Genomic DNA, 17,332 nt, shown 5'->3' on the forward strand with positions numbered 1-17,332 from the left:
AAACCTTTTATGCAACAATATTTGCCCTTGCTTTTTGTGATACCCATTAATTTATTCTTTTAAATGTTGATTGTAGTATACTGAATTGATATCACTACCACTACCAGTAATGACTAGGTTACAATCAACTGCTTTATTTAATCATAATTTTTCAGGCAGGAATAATCACTGCCTCCCATCCCCTTAAACATGCCAAGATGCTTTATCCCTAGGATGAGGTGACTTACTCCAGGTAACTCCTATTGCCTAACCACTGACCAATTACTCTGCCCTTTAGTCTTTATCTCATTAAATCTGCATTAAGAATTTCATGGAATAGGCCCGGCATGGTGGCTCACGCCTGTAATCCCAGCACCTTGGGAGACTGAGGTGGGCAGATCACTTGAGGTCAGCAGTTCAAGACCAGCCTGGACAACATGGCGAAACCCCATCTCTACTAAAAATACAAAATAACTAGCCAGGTGTGGTGGTGGGCACCTGTAATCCCAGCTATTTGGGAAGCTGAGGCAGCAGAAGAATCGCTTGAACTGGGTAGGCAGAGGTTGCAGTGAGTCGAGATCATGCCAGTGCACTCCAGCCTGGGCGACAGAGCGAGACTGTCTCAAAAAAAAAAAAAAAAAACAAAACTCATGGAATGGATAGCAACATTGATGAATATTGCGTCTGGAGAGATCAGATCACTTGTCACTTGTTTCCAGGCACAGGGCTTACCAAGAGGCAGATTCCAGATTTAAATAATTCTGTAACAGCAAAGTCCAAGCTATTTTCACTGCTTTGGAGAAAAGAACCAGACCCAGAGCTTGAACCTCACTTTGCAGCACCCCAGTTCTAATCTTTTAAGTTTTTTGTTTTTTTGTTTTTTTTTTCTGCCGGGCACGGTGGTTCATGCCTATAATCCCAGCACTTTGGGAAGCCGAGGGGGAAGGATCGCTTGAGACCAGGAGTTCGAGACCAGTCTGGGCAACATGGCAAAAACCCATCTCTACAAAAAATACAAAAATTAGGCCAGAGTGGTGGCACGCACCTGTAGTTCCAGCTACGTGAGAGGCGGAGGTGGGAGAATCGCTTGAACCTGGGAGGCGGAGGTTGCAATGAGCTCAGATCGCGCCACTGCACTCCAGGTTGGGCGACAGAGCGATACCCTGTCTGAAACTTTTTTTTTTTCCTCCAATGGGCTTTCCAGAGAAGGGTGTGTATGTGCGTGTGTGCGCGCGAGCGTGCTTGCTTGGGCTTAAACTTTCTGTCGGGCCACACTTTCCCAAGTCTTTGCACTGGCTGTAGGGTGGGCTTTATCCTCGGGACGTCCTCCTCCCCAAGTCCAGCCTGCAGCTGGAAGTCTTCACTGATCTCCGTCTCTCCTCCCTGCCCGCCTCAGGACTGGGAGGCCGCTCTCTGTCTCTCGCCCTCCCCTCCACCAGCCTTTTCCAGATGTATGTCTGCCAAAGACCCCCCAGTGCAGAGGATGATGAATGAAGATCCTCGAGCCAGCCTGGTGGGAAAGTTTCGTCGCCTACAAAAGCGAGGGAAAGGGAAGGGAAGTTGGGGGGAGGGGAAAAGTTAGAGCTGAGCGGCTGGGGCGCGACGAATCTGGACACCGGGGACCCAAGCTCCCTCCGCTCAGCCAATAACTGTGCCTCCCTTAGGAAGGCGTGAGGAAATGCTCCAATCAATCCCTGCACTCCTCCCTTGGAATTTGGGCTGTATTTTTTTATTTACTGCAAACCCCACAATCCACCCAGGGGTTTCCCCAGTGTTTGCCTCCAGCGGTCCCGGTGCCCATTTATTAGTGCTGCTCCCTCTCTTCCGCAAGACTGCGCTCTAGTCCCAACCTGCTTCACCGCGGGTGCCTCCCAAACCGTTCTATCATTCTCGGGTTCAGGGAGGTGGAATCGTGCCTGCTCTCCGGTTCCTTTAAGAGGCGTCGGCTCCACCCCTCTCGGAGTCGCGGTCTGACGCGAGATGACAGCAACGAGTTCGGTATGTCTATGCAAATAAGCGCCCTCTTGTGGGCCAATGGGGAGCGGAGGTGCCGGAACCACGGACCAATGGGGCGGGGGCGCTGGGGCTCACCATATAAGGAGCGGCCTCGCCATAAAAGGAAATATTGTATCTCTTTATATGGGGGGAAGGGTCGGGGGATCCCTCCGCCGCCAGCGCGTGGTCCCGGCCCCCTCCACCCGCCGTCTCGGCCGCGGCCAGCAGCCCCTGCCCCCCGGGGGACGCTGACGGCCGCCGGGCGCGCCGCCCTAGCAGACGGACAGGGGGCGCTGCGCGCGGCCTGGGGCAACCCGGGCCACAGGGGCAGGAAAGTGAGGGCCCAGGTCGGCCCGGGCGTGCAGGGGCCCCGGGTTCGCAGCGGCGGCCGCGGCAGCGATAGCGGCACTAGCAGCAGCGGGAGTGCCGGGTTGAGCCGGGAAGCCGATGGCGGCGGCTGCGGCGGCTCCGGTTCCTCGCTGACTGCCCGTCCGCCCTCCTGCATCGAGCGCCATGTTACCGAGCCAAGCTGGGGCCGCGGCGGCTCTGGGCCGGGGCTCGGCCCTGGGGGGCAGCCTGAACCGGACCCCGACGGGGCGGCCGGGCGGCGGCGGCGGGACACGCGGGGCTAACGGGGGCCGGGTCCCCGGGAATGGCGCGGGGCTCGGGCCCGGCCGCCTGGAGCGGGAGGCTGCGGCAGCGGCGGCAACCACCCCGGCGCCCACCGCGGGGGCCCTCTACAGCGGCAGCGAGGGCGACTCGGAGTCGGGCGAGGAGGAGGAGCTGGGCGCCGAGCGGCGCGGCCTGAAGCGGAGCCTGAGCGAGATGGAGATCGGTATGGTGGTCGGTGGGCCCGAGGCGTCGGCAGCGGCCACCGGGGGCTACGGGCCGGTGAGCGGCGCGGTGAGCGGGGCCAAGCCGGGTAAGAAGACCCGGGGCCGCGTGAAGATCAAGATGGAGTTCATCGACAACAAGCTGCGGCGCTACACGACCTTCAGCAAGAGGAAGACGGGCATCATGAAGAAGGTACCAAGCCGGCGGGCTGGCTGGCCCCGGGGCCCGGTTGGGGTGGGGATGCGCAAGGGGAGCCCGGGAGCACGGCAGAGCCGAGGCGGAGGTGAGAGGCGGCGAGTCCGCAGGAGGTGTGTGGGAGGGGATGGCTCCTGCCTGGGGAGGGCCGAAGGGGAGGGGCCGCTGGGGAAATGTGGGGAGAGGGGAGATCCCGCGAACGCTCGCAACCGTGGGGAAAGGCGCAGAGGTGGGAGTGACCGGCGCAAGAGAGGAAGAGGGCCCTTGCTGAGTGAAGGGGTGAGGAGCGGTGATGGGAGGCTGCGAGGCTGCCGGGGAGGTGGATAATGAGAAGCCGGTATCAGTAGGTCCAGTGCACTCCGGTGTTCGGACGAGGGCGCTGGAAAAGCAGAGAGCAAACGAGAAGGTATGGAGGTGAGGAGGTTGGAGCTGCATGACAACAATGAACGAGCATGTGTGGGAGGAAGTGGGCACCACGAGAGTAGTGCTGGTTGGAAGGACAGGCAGGGTTAGGGACCAGGTAAGGGAGCAGGGCAGGGGAACTGGTGCTGCCCTGAGCAGCAGGAACCTAGTCCTGCGCCGGCCGTGAGTCTTCCATGGCATCCACTGGGAACCACATGCTCCTGGCAGGACCCGCTGCAGAATCTCCTGCCGTTAGGATAAGTGGGGTTTCCAGCCCTAGGGAGAATCTATGCTTGGATGGGGTTTGGAGGAAGTCAGGGAGGCTTGCAGAGGTACCTAGGAATTCCTCTTCTGCCGGCCAGTGAAAAGTGTTGAGGAAAGGAGTCATTTTGGGGTGTAGACGATAAGGGAAGAGATGAAAGCAGAGGACTTGGGAGACAAGGAGCTGGATCCTTGGGAACACTGGCTGGTGTTTATTTCTGTCCTATGTAGAAACCGGAGCTGCTTCCAAGGTGGTTCGCAGAACTTTGTTGGGAGAGTATGGCGTCTATGGGGCCATCCTTGAAGGTCCCCTTCCTGGGCTCATGGCAGGATGTTTAGTGCTAATCTAGGTCTCGTCTCCCATCACTCCAGACACTGTTGTATCGGTGTCTCTTGTCACTTGATCATCAGTGGAGAAGATTGTGGGGGGAGGTAATTAATGAAGGAAAACTCTCTTCTCTCCTTCCATAACCTTCTTCCCAAGACAAAGGAGTAAGGGCAGTAAAGTATTACAGGGCAAAAGGAGAAACTAGGCTGTGGCAACAAGTTGGAGCCTGTGCAGTTTCTGGAAGGAAACATGGGACAGTTGGAGCTTAAGTGGTCCCTTATCACTAATGTCTTGTACAAATTCCAGTGTGATAGGTAGGGATCCATCCTGGTCCCTGTGACAGTGAGAAGGGGTGAGGCTCTGGGACATTCCAGGCACTAAGCTATGTTGGGGAGCAGCTAGCTGGGTCCTTCCATATCCCCTGAGGTTATATGTTCCATCACTGGGGGCTGTTACTGTTTGCTTGGGGTATCTTCAGGTCAATGGGGCTGCTCCTCAAAGGAGGAGCATGGGTAGTTTTGCTGCTTCCCGAGATCCTGATAGGACACCCTGCCCCCAGAGTCACTAGAGACGAAGGTCATTATGGGAATGGGGGAATGACATCACTGTATAATTCTTTTTCCAACTTCTCAAGGAAGGTAGAGATAAAAAGTTTGCTGACCTGCCCATCTCCCTCCTCACTCCTCAGGCCTATGAGCTGTCCACGCTGACAGGGACACAGGTGCTGTTGCTGGTGGCCAGTGAGACCGGCCATGTGTATACCTTTGCCACCCGAAAACTGCAGCCCATGATCACCAGTGAGACCGGCAAGGCACTGATTCAGACCTGCCTCAACTCGCCAGACTCTCCACCCCGCTCAGACCCCACAACAGACCAGAGAATGAGTGCCACTGGCTTTGAAGAGACAGATCTCACCTACCAGGTGTCGGAGTCTGACAGCAGTGGGGAGACCAAGGTGTGTTTGGGTTGCCTATGTGAGAGGAGGGGAGGGAGCGGGGTCCCTCTCCCTTTCTGGCCCAGGACAGGTGGATAGGTGCCCACCGATGTGGAGTGGAGCCGGATTAACGACCCTCGTCCTAGGGGACAGGTGTCCATCCTCGCTTTCCTGATAGAAGACCGCCCCCCTAGATAAGCGGGTGGCCTCCGTGCCCATATAAGGCCGGCTTGGGCTCCACGCCGGCCTCCCGCCCCGCAGCCCGCCTGCCTGGCAGGGCCTTTGCATTCCTCCCGCCAGCTGTCTCCCCGCTAGGGGCGGGGGTGTAGCTTAGCCCGGCCCTCCGGGCTGGGTCGCCAGGGAGTAGAAAGGGAGCACTCCGGTCCCGGGGTCCTGGGAATCCAGCATTCTTGGCAGGCGGGCTGGTTGACTGGGCCGGGGACTACCTTACAAGCCAGCCGCTGCCCCTTCAGGGTGTTGGGGGCCTGGGCAGTTAGCGAGCGCATTTGCCTGCTGCTAGGGATGCCTGCGCTGTTACTCCTCCCCCTTCCTTTTCCCGGTAAGGAGAGGGGGTGGGGCTTCCTCCCTTGCTGTCTGGGGAGCTCCACCTTCCGGGTGGCACTTAACTGACTGGCCAATGGGAGGAAGCGGCACTGTTTGCCTTAGCAACGCCTCTGCCAATCAAGGGTCTTGGGCCCAGCTGCTTAGTAAACGTCTCGTGCTGACCCACCCTGCAGCCTTTGAGCCTCTGGTTGACTCAGTTCGGATCTGGGCTTGGTGGCTTGGTTCTCAGTTTCCTTCTTCCCCTTCTAAGAACGAAGTCTTCCTGAGGGGAGAGTCAGTGCTGTAGGCTCCCTCCTCTCTTAGTGGCATATCATCTGTAATAATTTTTAACCTTTTATAACAGTAGGGCTCATTTATTCTCAGGAAATTTTGTTGGATGAGTACATTCTTTTGGTAGTTTACATCTTGGGTGTTTGACGTATACTGTGTCATTGTCAGATCCTCAAGATCTCTCTCAAACTCTTAAGTTCCCTGAGAAACTCTCAGTTCCTATCTCAGAAGCCTGACAAATTAGAGCTGGAAGAACTCTTTGAAAGAAAACATAGTAGCCCAGCCCCCTCATGCTTATAGAAGAGGAAAACCGAGGTTCAGAAAAGGGGAGTGGTTATTTCAGGGCCACTTAGATGGTCATTACCAGAGCTAGGAACAGACCTTGGTGTCCTGACTCCCCAGCCAATGGGATTACCACAGTCCACTGGAGCAGAGAACTCAGGGGATTATAATAATGACAATGATAATCATTATCATAAGAGCAGCAAATATTTATTTTGGTTTTTTTATGTGCCAGGTACTGTTTTCTAAGTGATTTACATATGCTAACCTACTTAATCCTTACAGCAACCTAGGGGGTATGTATTATCCTCCTTTTACTGATAGAAAACTGTAGCTCAGTAGATCAATAACTTACCTAAGAGTCAGGCATCAGGTAAATGGTGGCGTTGGGATTTGAACCCAAGCTCACTGGTTTCAGTCTGGGTTCTCAGTCCACACAAAGCTTCTGCAAAGGCAGGATCTGGTAGAGGCTCATTGCTTCATCTTTACTCTGGGTATAGGACACACTGAAGCCGGCGTTCACAGTCACCAACCTGCCGGGTACAACCTCCACCATCCAAACAGCACCTAGCACCTCTACCACCATGCAAGTCAGCAGCGGCCCCTCCTTTCCCATCACCAACTACCTGGCACCAGTGTCTGCTAGTGTCAGCCCCAGTGCTGTCAGCAGTGCCAATGGGACTGTGCTGAAGAGTACAGGCAGCGGCCCTGTCTCCTCTGGGGGCCTTATGCAGCTGCCTACGAGCTTCACCCTCATGCCTGGTGAGTCACGAGGGGCAGGGAGAGATTCGTCCTTCCTGGGGCAAATCAAGCATGCTAAGAGTGTGTTTAGGGCTGGCACCAAGAGAACCTCTTTCCCTGCTCAGAAGGAAGGTGAATAGGGGCCAGAGCCTGAGAGAAGCCTCTTATATCCCGTTGGCAGGCATACCTCTGCCCACTGAGACCCCTGCTGTCCTTGTCAGTAAGTTTCAACCATATATTCTGGCCCTGTCTAGCTACCCCAGCCCCGTGCCCTCATTGCCACAGGGCAGTAGATGTTTCACCACTTCCTGCCTTGACTGGAAGGCAGATCATGTCTTTGATGGGTTATTGCCAGCTCTTGGGTCAACTGAAGAAAAGAGAGACAAGGCCCAGGGCAGGAGGAGGAGGGATGGGCAAGAGTAGAGCGTGGAAGCCCCCGGAGGGGAGACTTGGGCATGAAGGGCCTCTTTGGCTTCCAGGAAAGATAGTGTTGGGAGTTGGGGACCAGTGTGCCAGACCCTGGGACTGGGGTGTCCATGGGTACCTGGTGGAGGTGGCAATTGGGTGAGACAGAGCACAAATAAGACTCTGTGTCTCGCAGGTGGGGCAGTGGCCCAGCAGGTCCCAGTGCAGGCCATTCAAGTGCACCAGGCCCCACAGCAAGCGTCTCCCTCCCGTGACAGCAGCACAGACCTCACGCAGACCTCCTCCAGCGGGACAGGTATAGCTTGCAGCCCTGTCACCCTCCCTCCCTGCCTTCCCCTACGAGGCCTAGCAGTAGGTGCCCAACAGTAACCCTGCTGTAACTAAAGTCAGGGGATTTCTTAAAGTGGAGACTGAGGCTTTGGGCCTAATAATTATGGGAAAGTCAGGTGAGGATGACTGGGTTTTGAATTCTGCCCTGCAGTGGGCTGCGGATTCCAGAAGAAAATTAGGGACCATTGACGCTACCTCCTCATTCAGATGAGGAGCCTGAGGCCTAGAAATAAGAAGTTACTTGCTCAAAGACACATTTGCTTAATTATCAGGAAGGACTTAGAGAGCAATATTCTCTTTGTGCAAGGGTCTTATAGGTTTTGAGTAGCCACAGTTACCCTCAGATATCTCTAGACATTTCAGAAATGATGAGATACTCTCAAAATAAGGTTAATTTAAAGTTCTTATTATTTATAACCTTTTTACTCAAAGTGTGGCCTATGGACTGGGAACACCAGCATTACCTGGGAGCTTCTTGGAAATACAGAATCTTGAGTCTCACCCCAAACCTACTGAATCAGAGTCTGTGTGTTTTCTTTTTTTTTTTTTGAGATGGAGTTTCGCTCTGTCGCCCAAGCTGGAGTGCAGTGGCACCATCTCGGCTCACTGCAAGCTCTGCCTCCCGGGTTCACGCTATTCTCCTGCCTCAGCCTCCCGAGTAGCTGGGACTACAGGTGTCCGCCACCACACCCGGCTAATTTTTTTGTATTTTTAGTAGAGACGGGGTTTCACCTTGTTAGCCAGGATGGTCTCGATCTCCTGACCTCGTGATCCGCCCACCTCGGCCTCTCAAAGTGCTAGGATTACAGGCGTGAGCCACCGCACCCGGCCCAGAGTCTGTGTTTTAACAAGATTCCCATATAATGCACGTTAACATTTGAGAAGTGCTTGTTTGAAAGATGAATTTGTTAGCTGTGCATTAAGAAGGAGAGAGAGGCCGGGCGCAGTGGCTCACGTCTGCAATCCCAGCACTTTGGAAGGCCGAGGGGGGCAGATCATGAGGTCAGGAGATTGAGATCATCCTGGCTAACACGGTGAAACCCCGTCTCTACTAAAAATACAAAAAATTAGCCGGGCTTGGTGGCAGGTGCCTGTAGTCCCAGCTACTCGGGAGGCTGAGGCAGGAGAATGGCATGAGCCCGGGAGGCGGAGCTTTGCAGTGAGCCAAGATCGCGCCTCCAGCCTGGGTGACAGAGTGAGACTCCATCTCAAAAAAAAAAAAAAAAAAAAAAAAGAAGGAGAATGAGAACAAATGAAAAATAAGATGTTAGAGCTCCTAAAAGGGGGAGTATCTGAGTTTTCTGAGAGTAGGTCAGTCATAATCTTTGTTTTTCCCAAGATTTAGGACTTAGAGAATTCAGTAGACAGACAATTGAATAGTACAATGTGATAGGATACAATTAAAGATTGATGCTGTTGTGTTTAAGAAAAAATAGGCTTTTCTTAGTTGATGATGGAGCTGAGGAATAGTTGTGTCTAGCTTCTGACCTGGGAAATGGCAAGAGGGCTCTGGGGGCCTAGAATTCCTAGGGACGGAATGGGAGTTATCAGTGGGGACCAGTGCCAAGCTGACACATGTCTGTGTTTGCCAGTGACGCTGCCCGCCACCATCATGACGTCATCCGTGCCCACAACTGTGGGTGGCCACATGATGTACCCTAGCCCGCATGCGGTGATGTATGCCCCCACCTCGGGCCTGGGTGATGGCAGCCTCACCGTGCTGAATGCCTTCTCCCAGGCACCATCCACCATGCAGGTGTCACACAGCCAGGTCCAGGAGCCAGGTGAGTAGAGGAGCAGGGCTGAGGAAAGGAGGACCGTTTCCTTCCTTATACACACACACGTATGCACTGATGCCTACAAATATTTCTACCCAAATACAACACAGACTTGGATGCTCACACACATTTGGACACCCATGCACACTTGGACACTCACACCCGCATGCACCCTCAGACACACTGGCACCCTTTCTTTCCCTTGGGCTCTTATATCTGAGACTCCCCCGGTCACTTGTGCATTTGTCACCACTCCTCCAATATCTGGAAGTTTCAACAAACAATTTGAGTATATCCTGTGGTTTTCCAATGTAGGTGGCGTCCCCCAGGTGTTCCTGACAGCATCATCTGGGACAGTGCAGATCCCTGTTTCAGCAGTTCAGCTCCACCAGGTAGGTAGGGATATCTTTCACCCCATCCCAGATAGCCACTTCTTTGTCTTGACCTTAGGGGATCCTGTTACCAGTTAATCAAAGCCAAAATCCCTAGCCTGGAAGCCCATCTGCTTTTCTGCTCAGGCCTGTGGTTGGCAGGCAGGGAAGCCAGGGGAGCCTGAACTGGCTGGCCAGTCCCTGCCCCTCCTCATACACCCCTTTCCCTCCAGATGGCTGTGATAGGGCAGCAGGCTGGGAGCAGCAGCAACCTCACCGAGCTACAGGTGGTGAACCTGGATACCGCCCACAGCACCAAGAGTGAATGATCCGCCCGCCGCCCTGGACAGATGGCCCAAGGGACGGCACCACTTATTTATTGTTGCCTTTTCACGTTTTCTTTACACACACGTTGACGGGCCGCAGGAGGGAGGCAGGGAGGAGGAACGGGCAGCCACAGGACTGAGCCCTCTCACTCCAGCCAAAGAAATGGGCCTGCCTGCCTCCACCCGTCCTCCCTCAGCCTCCCCTTCTTCCCGCCCCACCTGCCATTTCTGTTGCTGGAGGGGCTGTCCTCCTTCCTGGGACCCCCTCGCCAGCTTGGCTCAATGTTTGCCATGAGTATTAGCTTACCCAATGGGACCGTGCCCCACCTCCCCACACACAGGCCTTCTGTGGGGCTGGGCACCGTGTCCTCCTCTGAGGAAGCAGTTGGGGCCCTCTTGCCAGCCTCCTTGCTGACCCCAGGTCAGCCCTGTGTCTGCCACAGGCTGGGTCAAAAGAGCCCTGGCTCTGCCCCTCAGGGGGCCAGCTGGGGAGATGGGGGCTTCTTCCTCACACTGCTGCCCTCTGCCCCTTCAGCTCCTGAGTAGCTGGGCCTGTGCACTGGGCAGGTTCCTGGGGCCGCCTGCCCTGCCTTGCCGCTCCCCTTGGACCTCCAGGGGCTCCTGGGTTGGAGGGAACCACCAGCGTTCCCTTCTCCCCCTTGTCTTCCCCCCTCTCCTCCCAGCTGCTTTACTTAAAGTTGATTTTGAACTTTTTATTTGAGGAGACGAAGTGAAAACAAATCTATAAATATATATTTTTAAAATATTTAACTTTTTTTTATGGCGTTTTTCTCGTCCCCCTCCCTGCCCAAACTCCCCTTCCCTGGGGAGCCCTCAGGCTCCCCAGAACTGGCTGGGCCCCTGGGGACAGAGCCACCCCATGAGCTCGGGGTCCACCAGTGTGTGGGGGAGATTCTGGGTTTGCCCAGTCCTGGGTTGTTTCCAGGAGAAAGCCGGGGGAGGGGCCCTCAGGCCATGCCCCAACGGGGTGGGGAGGGTGACCCACAGCTCTGGGCCTCTTTTTGCCCTTTAGAGCTGTTGCTAGGGAGAGGGAAGAGGGAGACCAAATGTCGGGGTTGGGGTGGGAGGGCATCAGGCAGAGGCAACTGACTTCATTTGTGCCACACGCATGGGCATTGCAGCCTTGCGCTGTCCCAGGCATGCAGCTGCCTGGGGCCCAAGTTGCAGTGAGCAGGGTGGGGTCTGGGAGGGGGTGAGAGGCAGGAATGGGGGTCAGAAGAAGTGGGAGCAGCTCTTGGGCTGAGTACAGCCAAAGGGGAGCCAGAAATGGGCAGCTCTCCCAGGGAGTGAGCAGCTACTGTAACTTTTTTAAATTAAGACAAAAAGCCTTGAAGAAAATGACTTTATTTTTCTAAGTGTAACCTCAGTATTTATGTAATTTGTACAGGGGCCATGCCCCACCCCCCTCCTCCCCCTTTGGGGTAGACCTTGAGGGTGGGCCAGCATAGGGGGGAGGGTCTTTTACCCTGTGTCAGAGCCTACCTTCACCACCTATATCCAGAAGGGGAGCTTTTTCAGAAACAGGGCAGCAGTGGGGTGAAATTTTCTTAACCCCTAAGACTGCCTTCAGTAGGAATAAGCTGGCTTCTGTGATTAGGTGAAGGGATGGGGGAAGATTTTACGCACAGCCTAGTTATCAAGGGGATGATTTGCCGACATGTTTGAGAACCCCCTAACCTCTAACCCTCATTGCTGTCTTGCCCCAGTTTGGGGTGCCAAGATGGAAGTCACCTTTCTGGGCTTTCTCCTGGAGATAGCTGGGGCTTATGGGTGGCTTTCAAGGCTGGGGCATGGCAAATCAGGGGCCAGAGAGCAGGGGAGCTTGGGACTCAGGTCTGTAACTGCCCAGCCCCTTTTCTCTGCTCTTGTTTCACTCCACCATCACTCACTCACTCCCCACTCCCCCACCCATGGGAGGAGACCTTTGATGAATTCTTCCTCTCCTTCCCACAAAAGACAGACCCAGTGAGTGAATCAGGCAAAGTGCTTATAATGTGTGTTGTGTGAGCGTGGCCTTGGGAGGACATGCGTGTGTCAGGGATGAGTTGAGGTGGCATTTTTATGTGCAGCGACCCTTGGTGTTTCCCTTCCTCGGTGGCTCTGGGGTATGTGTGTGTGGGTGTGTGTGGCTGAGTGAGTGTGTGTGCTTGAATGTGAGTGTGTATGTCAGTGGTTTCTACTTCCCCTGGGATGCTGACCCAGGAATAGTGGACATGGTCACAGTCCTATGTACAGAGCTTTCTTTTGTATTAAAAAAAAAAATACTCTTTCAATAAATGTATCATTTTTGTGCACAGACTGTGGGGTCTTTGGTTCTGTTTTTCTACTTAGGGAGGGATGGGGGTATGAACGCGAGGCAAACTCCTAAAATTGCTGCTCTGAGTAGCGATCCGGGCTGCTTGATGAGAACGGTAATGCTAAGGTGTGCTTTGAGCTGTTTAATTCTATACGATTTAATTTAAGGAACGTTTTGCGGGGCCGAGGACCTTCTCCCCTGTGCGTGGCTTTGCTAGGTGTTAAGGCCAACGCAGAGGAGCAAATTTTAATTAACAGGAAAAGTGACACAACTAATCCAAAGCATTGCTGAAGGGTTTGGGAAACTCATGGGCATGTGACCTACTGAAAAGTCAAAAAGGACAGCCTTAAGGTGGGAGTGTGGGTTACTATGTTTCGTCAGCATGATCGCTGTGATGGGAGAGGGAGGATTAGGAGGGCCGACCCAGTGAAGAGGAGGAGGCTTCACAGTTGACTGGATGGAAACGGCTTCTTCCTGCTGCTGAGAGAGGAGCAGCGTGACCTCGATCCCAGGCTCCGCCGGTAGCGCGCCCCCACGCCCCTCTTCCACTGCAGCCGCCCGCGGTAGCACGCATGCTCCACTCGCGCGCTGTTCCGCCTCGCTCGGCGTGGGCCGCGGTGGGACCCGTAGGTACCCGGCCGTGCGTGCACTCGCCGTGTGACCCGGAAGGGAGCTCTGAGGAGGCGGGGCCAGGACGGCGGGACCGGCCGCTGAGTCCCAGCGAGGGCTGAGCCGGGCGGTGGGAGGTGAGAGGAGAGTTCTGCGCCGACCCAATCCCTCCCCTTCTCCTGTCCCCTCCCCGGTCTTTTAGCCACTGTCCACGGGGCTGACGAAGGGAACCAGGTCTTGCTCTCTGAGATTCACTGGATCTTTTCAGCTTTTTTGGACCGCGCCCCCAACCATCCTTCCCCCTCCCCCCAAACCCGTTCCCTCTGCCGTGCTGGCCTCCTCCACCTCCCCACGGCTCTGCAAGCTTGGGCTTGACCTTGATATCTGCTGGTCTCATCCATGCGTCCAGACCTCACCCCCACACCTCAGTTTATTGTTGCTCTTCTAGGCCCACGTTACACCTCCTACCTCCTCCTATCCGATTCTTTTACTTCCCCCTGCTGCTAATCAGTTGCCCGCTGGCACATCGCTGGTTACCATTCAGGCTTGCCCCCCATCCTAAGTGGACCCCTACCTCCATTGAGGTCCACATCCGTCTTTCTCCCTCCTCTTCACCTCTACTCTCATCTTCTGTCCCTGTACCCCAACATGACCCCTGCCCTGACCACCATATCTTCATCTGGGTTTACCTTCTTCCATTCTTATTCTCACTATTCCTTGTTGCCCCTGCACTGCTTCATATCACGCATATCTTTCCTGATTATTCCACTCCCATTTATAATCAGTCTTAATAACTTTGCATTTATTTGATGACTCCCCTACCTTCTCCATCTAAGAATAATAACAGATTATGTTTACTGAACACTCTTTATGTGCTAGATGCTGTTCCAAGTGCTTTACATACATGATCTTACTAAATTCATGAAGTAACTATGAATATTACTACCATCTTGCAGAAGAGGAAACAAGCTCAGAGGTTAAGTAACTTGTTCCAAACTATGCAGACAGTGAGACAGAGAGCCAGAATTCAGAGTCACATTTATCTGATACTGAAATCTCTGAATATTGCTTCTCTCCTGACCTCATTTCCTACCTTTAACCCCATGATTACCACCTCTATCTTCTCTACCTAACTTACTTAGATCCTTACCATACATACAGTATAAGGGCAGGGTGGGACCTGGTCATCTTTCCCATAATTTTATCTGGTCCCTAGGGCCCTCCCCCTTTCACAAGACTGGAATACACTTTTCCTATCCAGTCATTTGCCCCAACATCCCAGCCTTTTGTCATCTCCATTCTCTATATCTGCCATGGCCCACCCTTTACATCCACCTTGCAGCTTTACTCTGTCATTTATGCTCCCTGTCCTGCCCCTCCGCTATCCTACGTTTCCTCACATGTTCTGACCCCACTGCCTCACGTGCTGCTGTCCTTCCTGTCCACCCATGTCATCCTTCTAAGTCCTAATCTGTAACCCTCAGCCACCCTGCTATCCTGCCTAAACTATCTTGCCTGTCACTCTGTTTATTGTTACCTTGCCTATTACTCTTTTCATTCTCTTTTTGTAAACTCCCCTTCCTTCCTTCCTTCCTTCCTTCCTTCCTTCCTTCCTTCCTTCCTTCCTTCCTTCCTTCCTTCTTTCTTCCTTCCTTCCTTCCTTCCTCTCTCTTTCTTTCTTTCTTTTTTTCGACAGAATCTCACTCTATTGCCCAGGCTGGAGTACAGCGGCGCGGTCTTGGCTCACTGCAACCTCCGCCTCCTGGGTTCAAGTGATTCTTCTGCCTCAGCCTCCTGAGTAGCTGGGACTGCAGGCATGTGCCACCACAGCTGGCTAATTTTTGTGTTTTTAGTAGAGACGGGGTTACACTATGTTGACCAGGCTGGTCTTGAATTCCTGACCTCATGATCCGCCCACCTTGGCCTCCTAAAGTGCTGGGATTACAGGCGTGAGCCACTGGGCCCAGCCAGCTCTTCCATTTCTTAAACCCCTTCTTCATCGCCTCACTGTCTTCACTCCATTCTCCTTCTGTTATAAATCCCAAAGTATGTTCAGCTATTTATTCCATCCTATTTTTTGCCTTTTCTGTTTGGCCTCCTAAATTCTGCCATGCAGCCTACCGATCGCCACCCACCTTCTCTGTGTCTCAAGATTCCACCCCCTCCATGTATTTTTTTTCTTTTCTCATACTGCCTTATCTTTCTCCTTGTGTATCCCAGGAGGTCAGGATGGTGGGGGAATGGCATGCTGGGGACCTCATGGTGCCCTTAGGGCCTCGGCTGCAGGCATATCCTGAAGAACTCATTCGACAGAGGCCTGGGCATGACGGGCATCCTGAATACCTGATCCGATGGAGTGTCCTGAAGTGTGGGGAAGAGGGCAAAGTGGGTGTAGAAGAAGGCAAAGCAGAGCACATCCTCATGTGGCTGTCGGCTCCTGAGGTCTATGCCAACTGCCCTGGGCTGTTAGGTGAGCGGGCGCTATCTAAGGGACCTCAGCACGAACCAGCTGGGGTTTCAGGAAGCTTTCCTCGAGATCCAGGAGGCCTGGATGAAGTGGCAATGGGAGAGATGGAGGCTGATGTTCAGGCGCTGGTACGCAGGGCGGCCAGGCAGCTGGCAGAAAGTGGGACCCCAAGCCTCACGGCCGCTGTGCTCCACACCATCCATGTGCTCAGTGCCTACGCCAGCATCGGGCCCCTCACTGGTGTCTTCAGGGAGACAGGAGCCCTGGACCTGCTCATGCACATGTTGTGCAATCCTGAGCCTCAGATCCGCCGGAGTGCAGGCAAAATGCTGCAGGCTCTGGCAGCCCACGATGCTGGTAAGAGACAGCCAGGGAAGAAGGAAAGCAATGGAGAAAATGGGGCCACAGGGAGTAAGAACAGAAAGAGGAGAGATTTCCTAGCTCTGTAAGAACACCTAGTATTTGGTGAATATCAATTTGATGCAAAGGAAAAAATACAGATTAATAGGCTATTTCAGGTATATAAAGAGGCTAAAATGATAGCCTCTGGCTTATCTGTTCATTCTCAGTGCATTGACCAGAGAAGAGAATAGGACTTATCTGTATTTTTGAAACTGGATTGAGATTTATTAGTTGGTTTTAAAATCAATTCGGTGGGTTACAACCAACATTTTTTTAAAAACTGAAGTCATTAGTGTGTAGCACTTAGGGGTAAATTTTGTAGCATAAAATATATGTTTCAGTTATATGTATGTATGTTTGTAACAGGTTACCATGTAAAATGTACTTCTTTCTGTGAGCCTTAGTAACAAAGTTTGAAAGCCTCTGGGGTAGGAGATAGAATCTAGGAAAGGCAGGGAGAAAGTACTGGGGATTGAGGAGAAGATATGGATTGGGTATGGATTACAGGGAGTCGGGCTCACGTCCTTCTATCACTGAGCCAGCAAGATGGCATCGAGCAGCACATGGATTTTGACAGTCGCTATACATTGCTGGAGCTGTTTGCAGAAACCACATCCTCTGAAGAACACTGCATGGCCTTTGAGGGCATTCATCTGCCTCAGGTACACTGCCAGCTGTAGGGAAATGCTGTGTACAAGGGCTAAGACATTATTTCTGAAAACGTGGTTCAGGACTGAATGTTAGCACCAGAGCCACCTGGGAACTTGTTAACATGAAGGTTCATGTCCTCCCTCCCAGCCCCTCTCCATTCAGAATTTCTGAGATGAGAACCCAGGAATCTGTGTTTTAAGACACTCCCTATGCCTTTCTTACACAAATCAAAGTTTGAGAACTACAGGCCTGGGGAGAAGGCCTTTATATTTTTCTGTAGAGGAGGATACTTCAGGGAAGGGGAGAGGCTAAAGCCAGGAAGAGATGAACCTGTCCCAAGGATTGTGTCTTACAGATCCCAGGAAAGCTGCTTTTCTCCTTGGTGAAGCGCTACCTTTGTGTCACCTCCCTCCTGGATCAGCTGAATAGCAGTCCAGAGCTGGGAGCTGGAGACCAAAGCTCCCCATGTGCCACAAGAGAGAAAAGCCGGGGACAGCGGGAGCTGGAGTTCAGCATGGCTGTGGGCAACCTCATCTCTGAACTTGTGCGGAGCATGGGCTGGGCCCGGAACCTCAGTGAACAGGGCATGTCACCTCCCCGGCCAACCCGGTCCATCTTTCAGCCCTACATTTCAGGCCCCAGCCTTTTACGCCCCACCATTGTCACCACCCCCAGAAGACAAGGGTGGGTCTTCCGCCAGCGCTCTGAATTCTCCAGCCGTAGTGGCTATGGAGAATATGTGCAGCAGACGCTGCAGCCGGGGATGCGAGTGCGGATGCTGGATGATTATGAGGAGATCAGTGCTGGGGATGAGGGCGAGTTCCGGCAGAGCAACAATGGCATTCCCCCTGTGCAGGTGGGCAGCACATA

At 53.6% G+C, this 17,332-nt stretch overlaps 2 protein-coding genes and 1 long non-coding RNA gene across 9 annotated transcripts in view; 2 read left to right on the forward strand and 1 right to left on the reverse strand.

Moving 5' to 3' along the window:
• Positions 1-2,098: 2,098 nt before the first annotated feature.
• On the forward strand, positions 2,099-12,336 carry SRF (serum response factor). Of its 3 annotated transcripts, none has more exons than XM_002816913.6 (7): positions 2,099-3,000; positions 4,683-4,949; positions 6,545-6,806; positions 7,387-7,506; positions 9,134-9,325; positions 9,635-9,711; positions 9,924-12,336. In XM_002816913.6, the coding sequence occupies exons 1-7, from the start codon at positions 2,488-2,490 to the stop codon at positions 10,017-10,019; spliced, it is 1,527 nt and encodes a 508-aa protein (XP_002816959.1). In that variant the 5' UTR covers positions 2,099-2,487; the 3' UTR covers positions 10,020-12,336. The 3 variants fall into 3 exon arrangements, with proteins under 3 accessions (XP_002816959.1, XP_009240171.1, XP_009240170.2); XM_009241896.4 differs by lacking the exon at positions 2,099-3,000 and adding an exon at positions 3,164-3,282; XM_009241895.4 differs by lacking the exon at positions 2,099-3,000 and adding an exon at positions 3,214-3,409.
• LOC129059940 (uncharacterized) lies at positions 3,850-5,564 on the reverse strand. Its single transcript, XR_008526178.2, has 2 exons — positions 5,375-5,564; positions 3,850-5,099 (listed from the first exon to the last, which is right to left on the reverse strand). It is a non-coding gene; the product is annotated as an uncharacterized LOC129059940 (long non-coding RNA).
• Positions 12,337-12,976: 640 nt separating the features above from the next.
• The window catches only part of CUL9 (cullin 9), a 42,467-nt gene continuing 38,111 nt past the window's right edge, over positions 12,977-17,332 (forward strand). For 4 of the 5 annotated variants that reach the window (XR_008526177.2, XM_054557526.2, XM_024248845.3 and 1 more), the window contains exons 1-4: positions 12,977-13,079; positions 15,163-15,766; positions 16,319-16,473; positions 16,818-17,318. Coding sequence is in view for 4 of the 5 variants with exons in the window: in XM_054557526.2 (XP_054413501.2) it covers positions 15,172-15,766; positions 16,319-16,473; positions 16,818-17,318 (1,251 nt within the window). In the remaining variant the exon portion in view is untranslated. The remainder of the gene's footprint in view (positions 13,080-15,162; positions 15,767-16,318; positions 16,474-16,817; positions 17,319-17,332) is intronic. The other variant, XM_054557529.2, reaches the window with a different exon arrangement.

The sequence above is a fragment of the Pongo abelii genome, chromosome 5 (assembly GCF_028885655.2).
Source record: "Pongo abelii isolate AG06213 chromosome 5, NHGRI_mPonAbe1-v2.0_pri, whole genome shotgun sequence".
NCBI lineage: Eukaryota > Metazoa > Chordata > Mammalia > Primates > Hominidae > Pongo > Pongo abelii.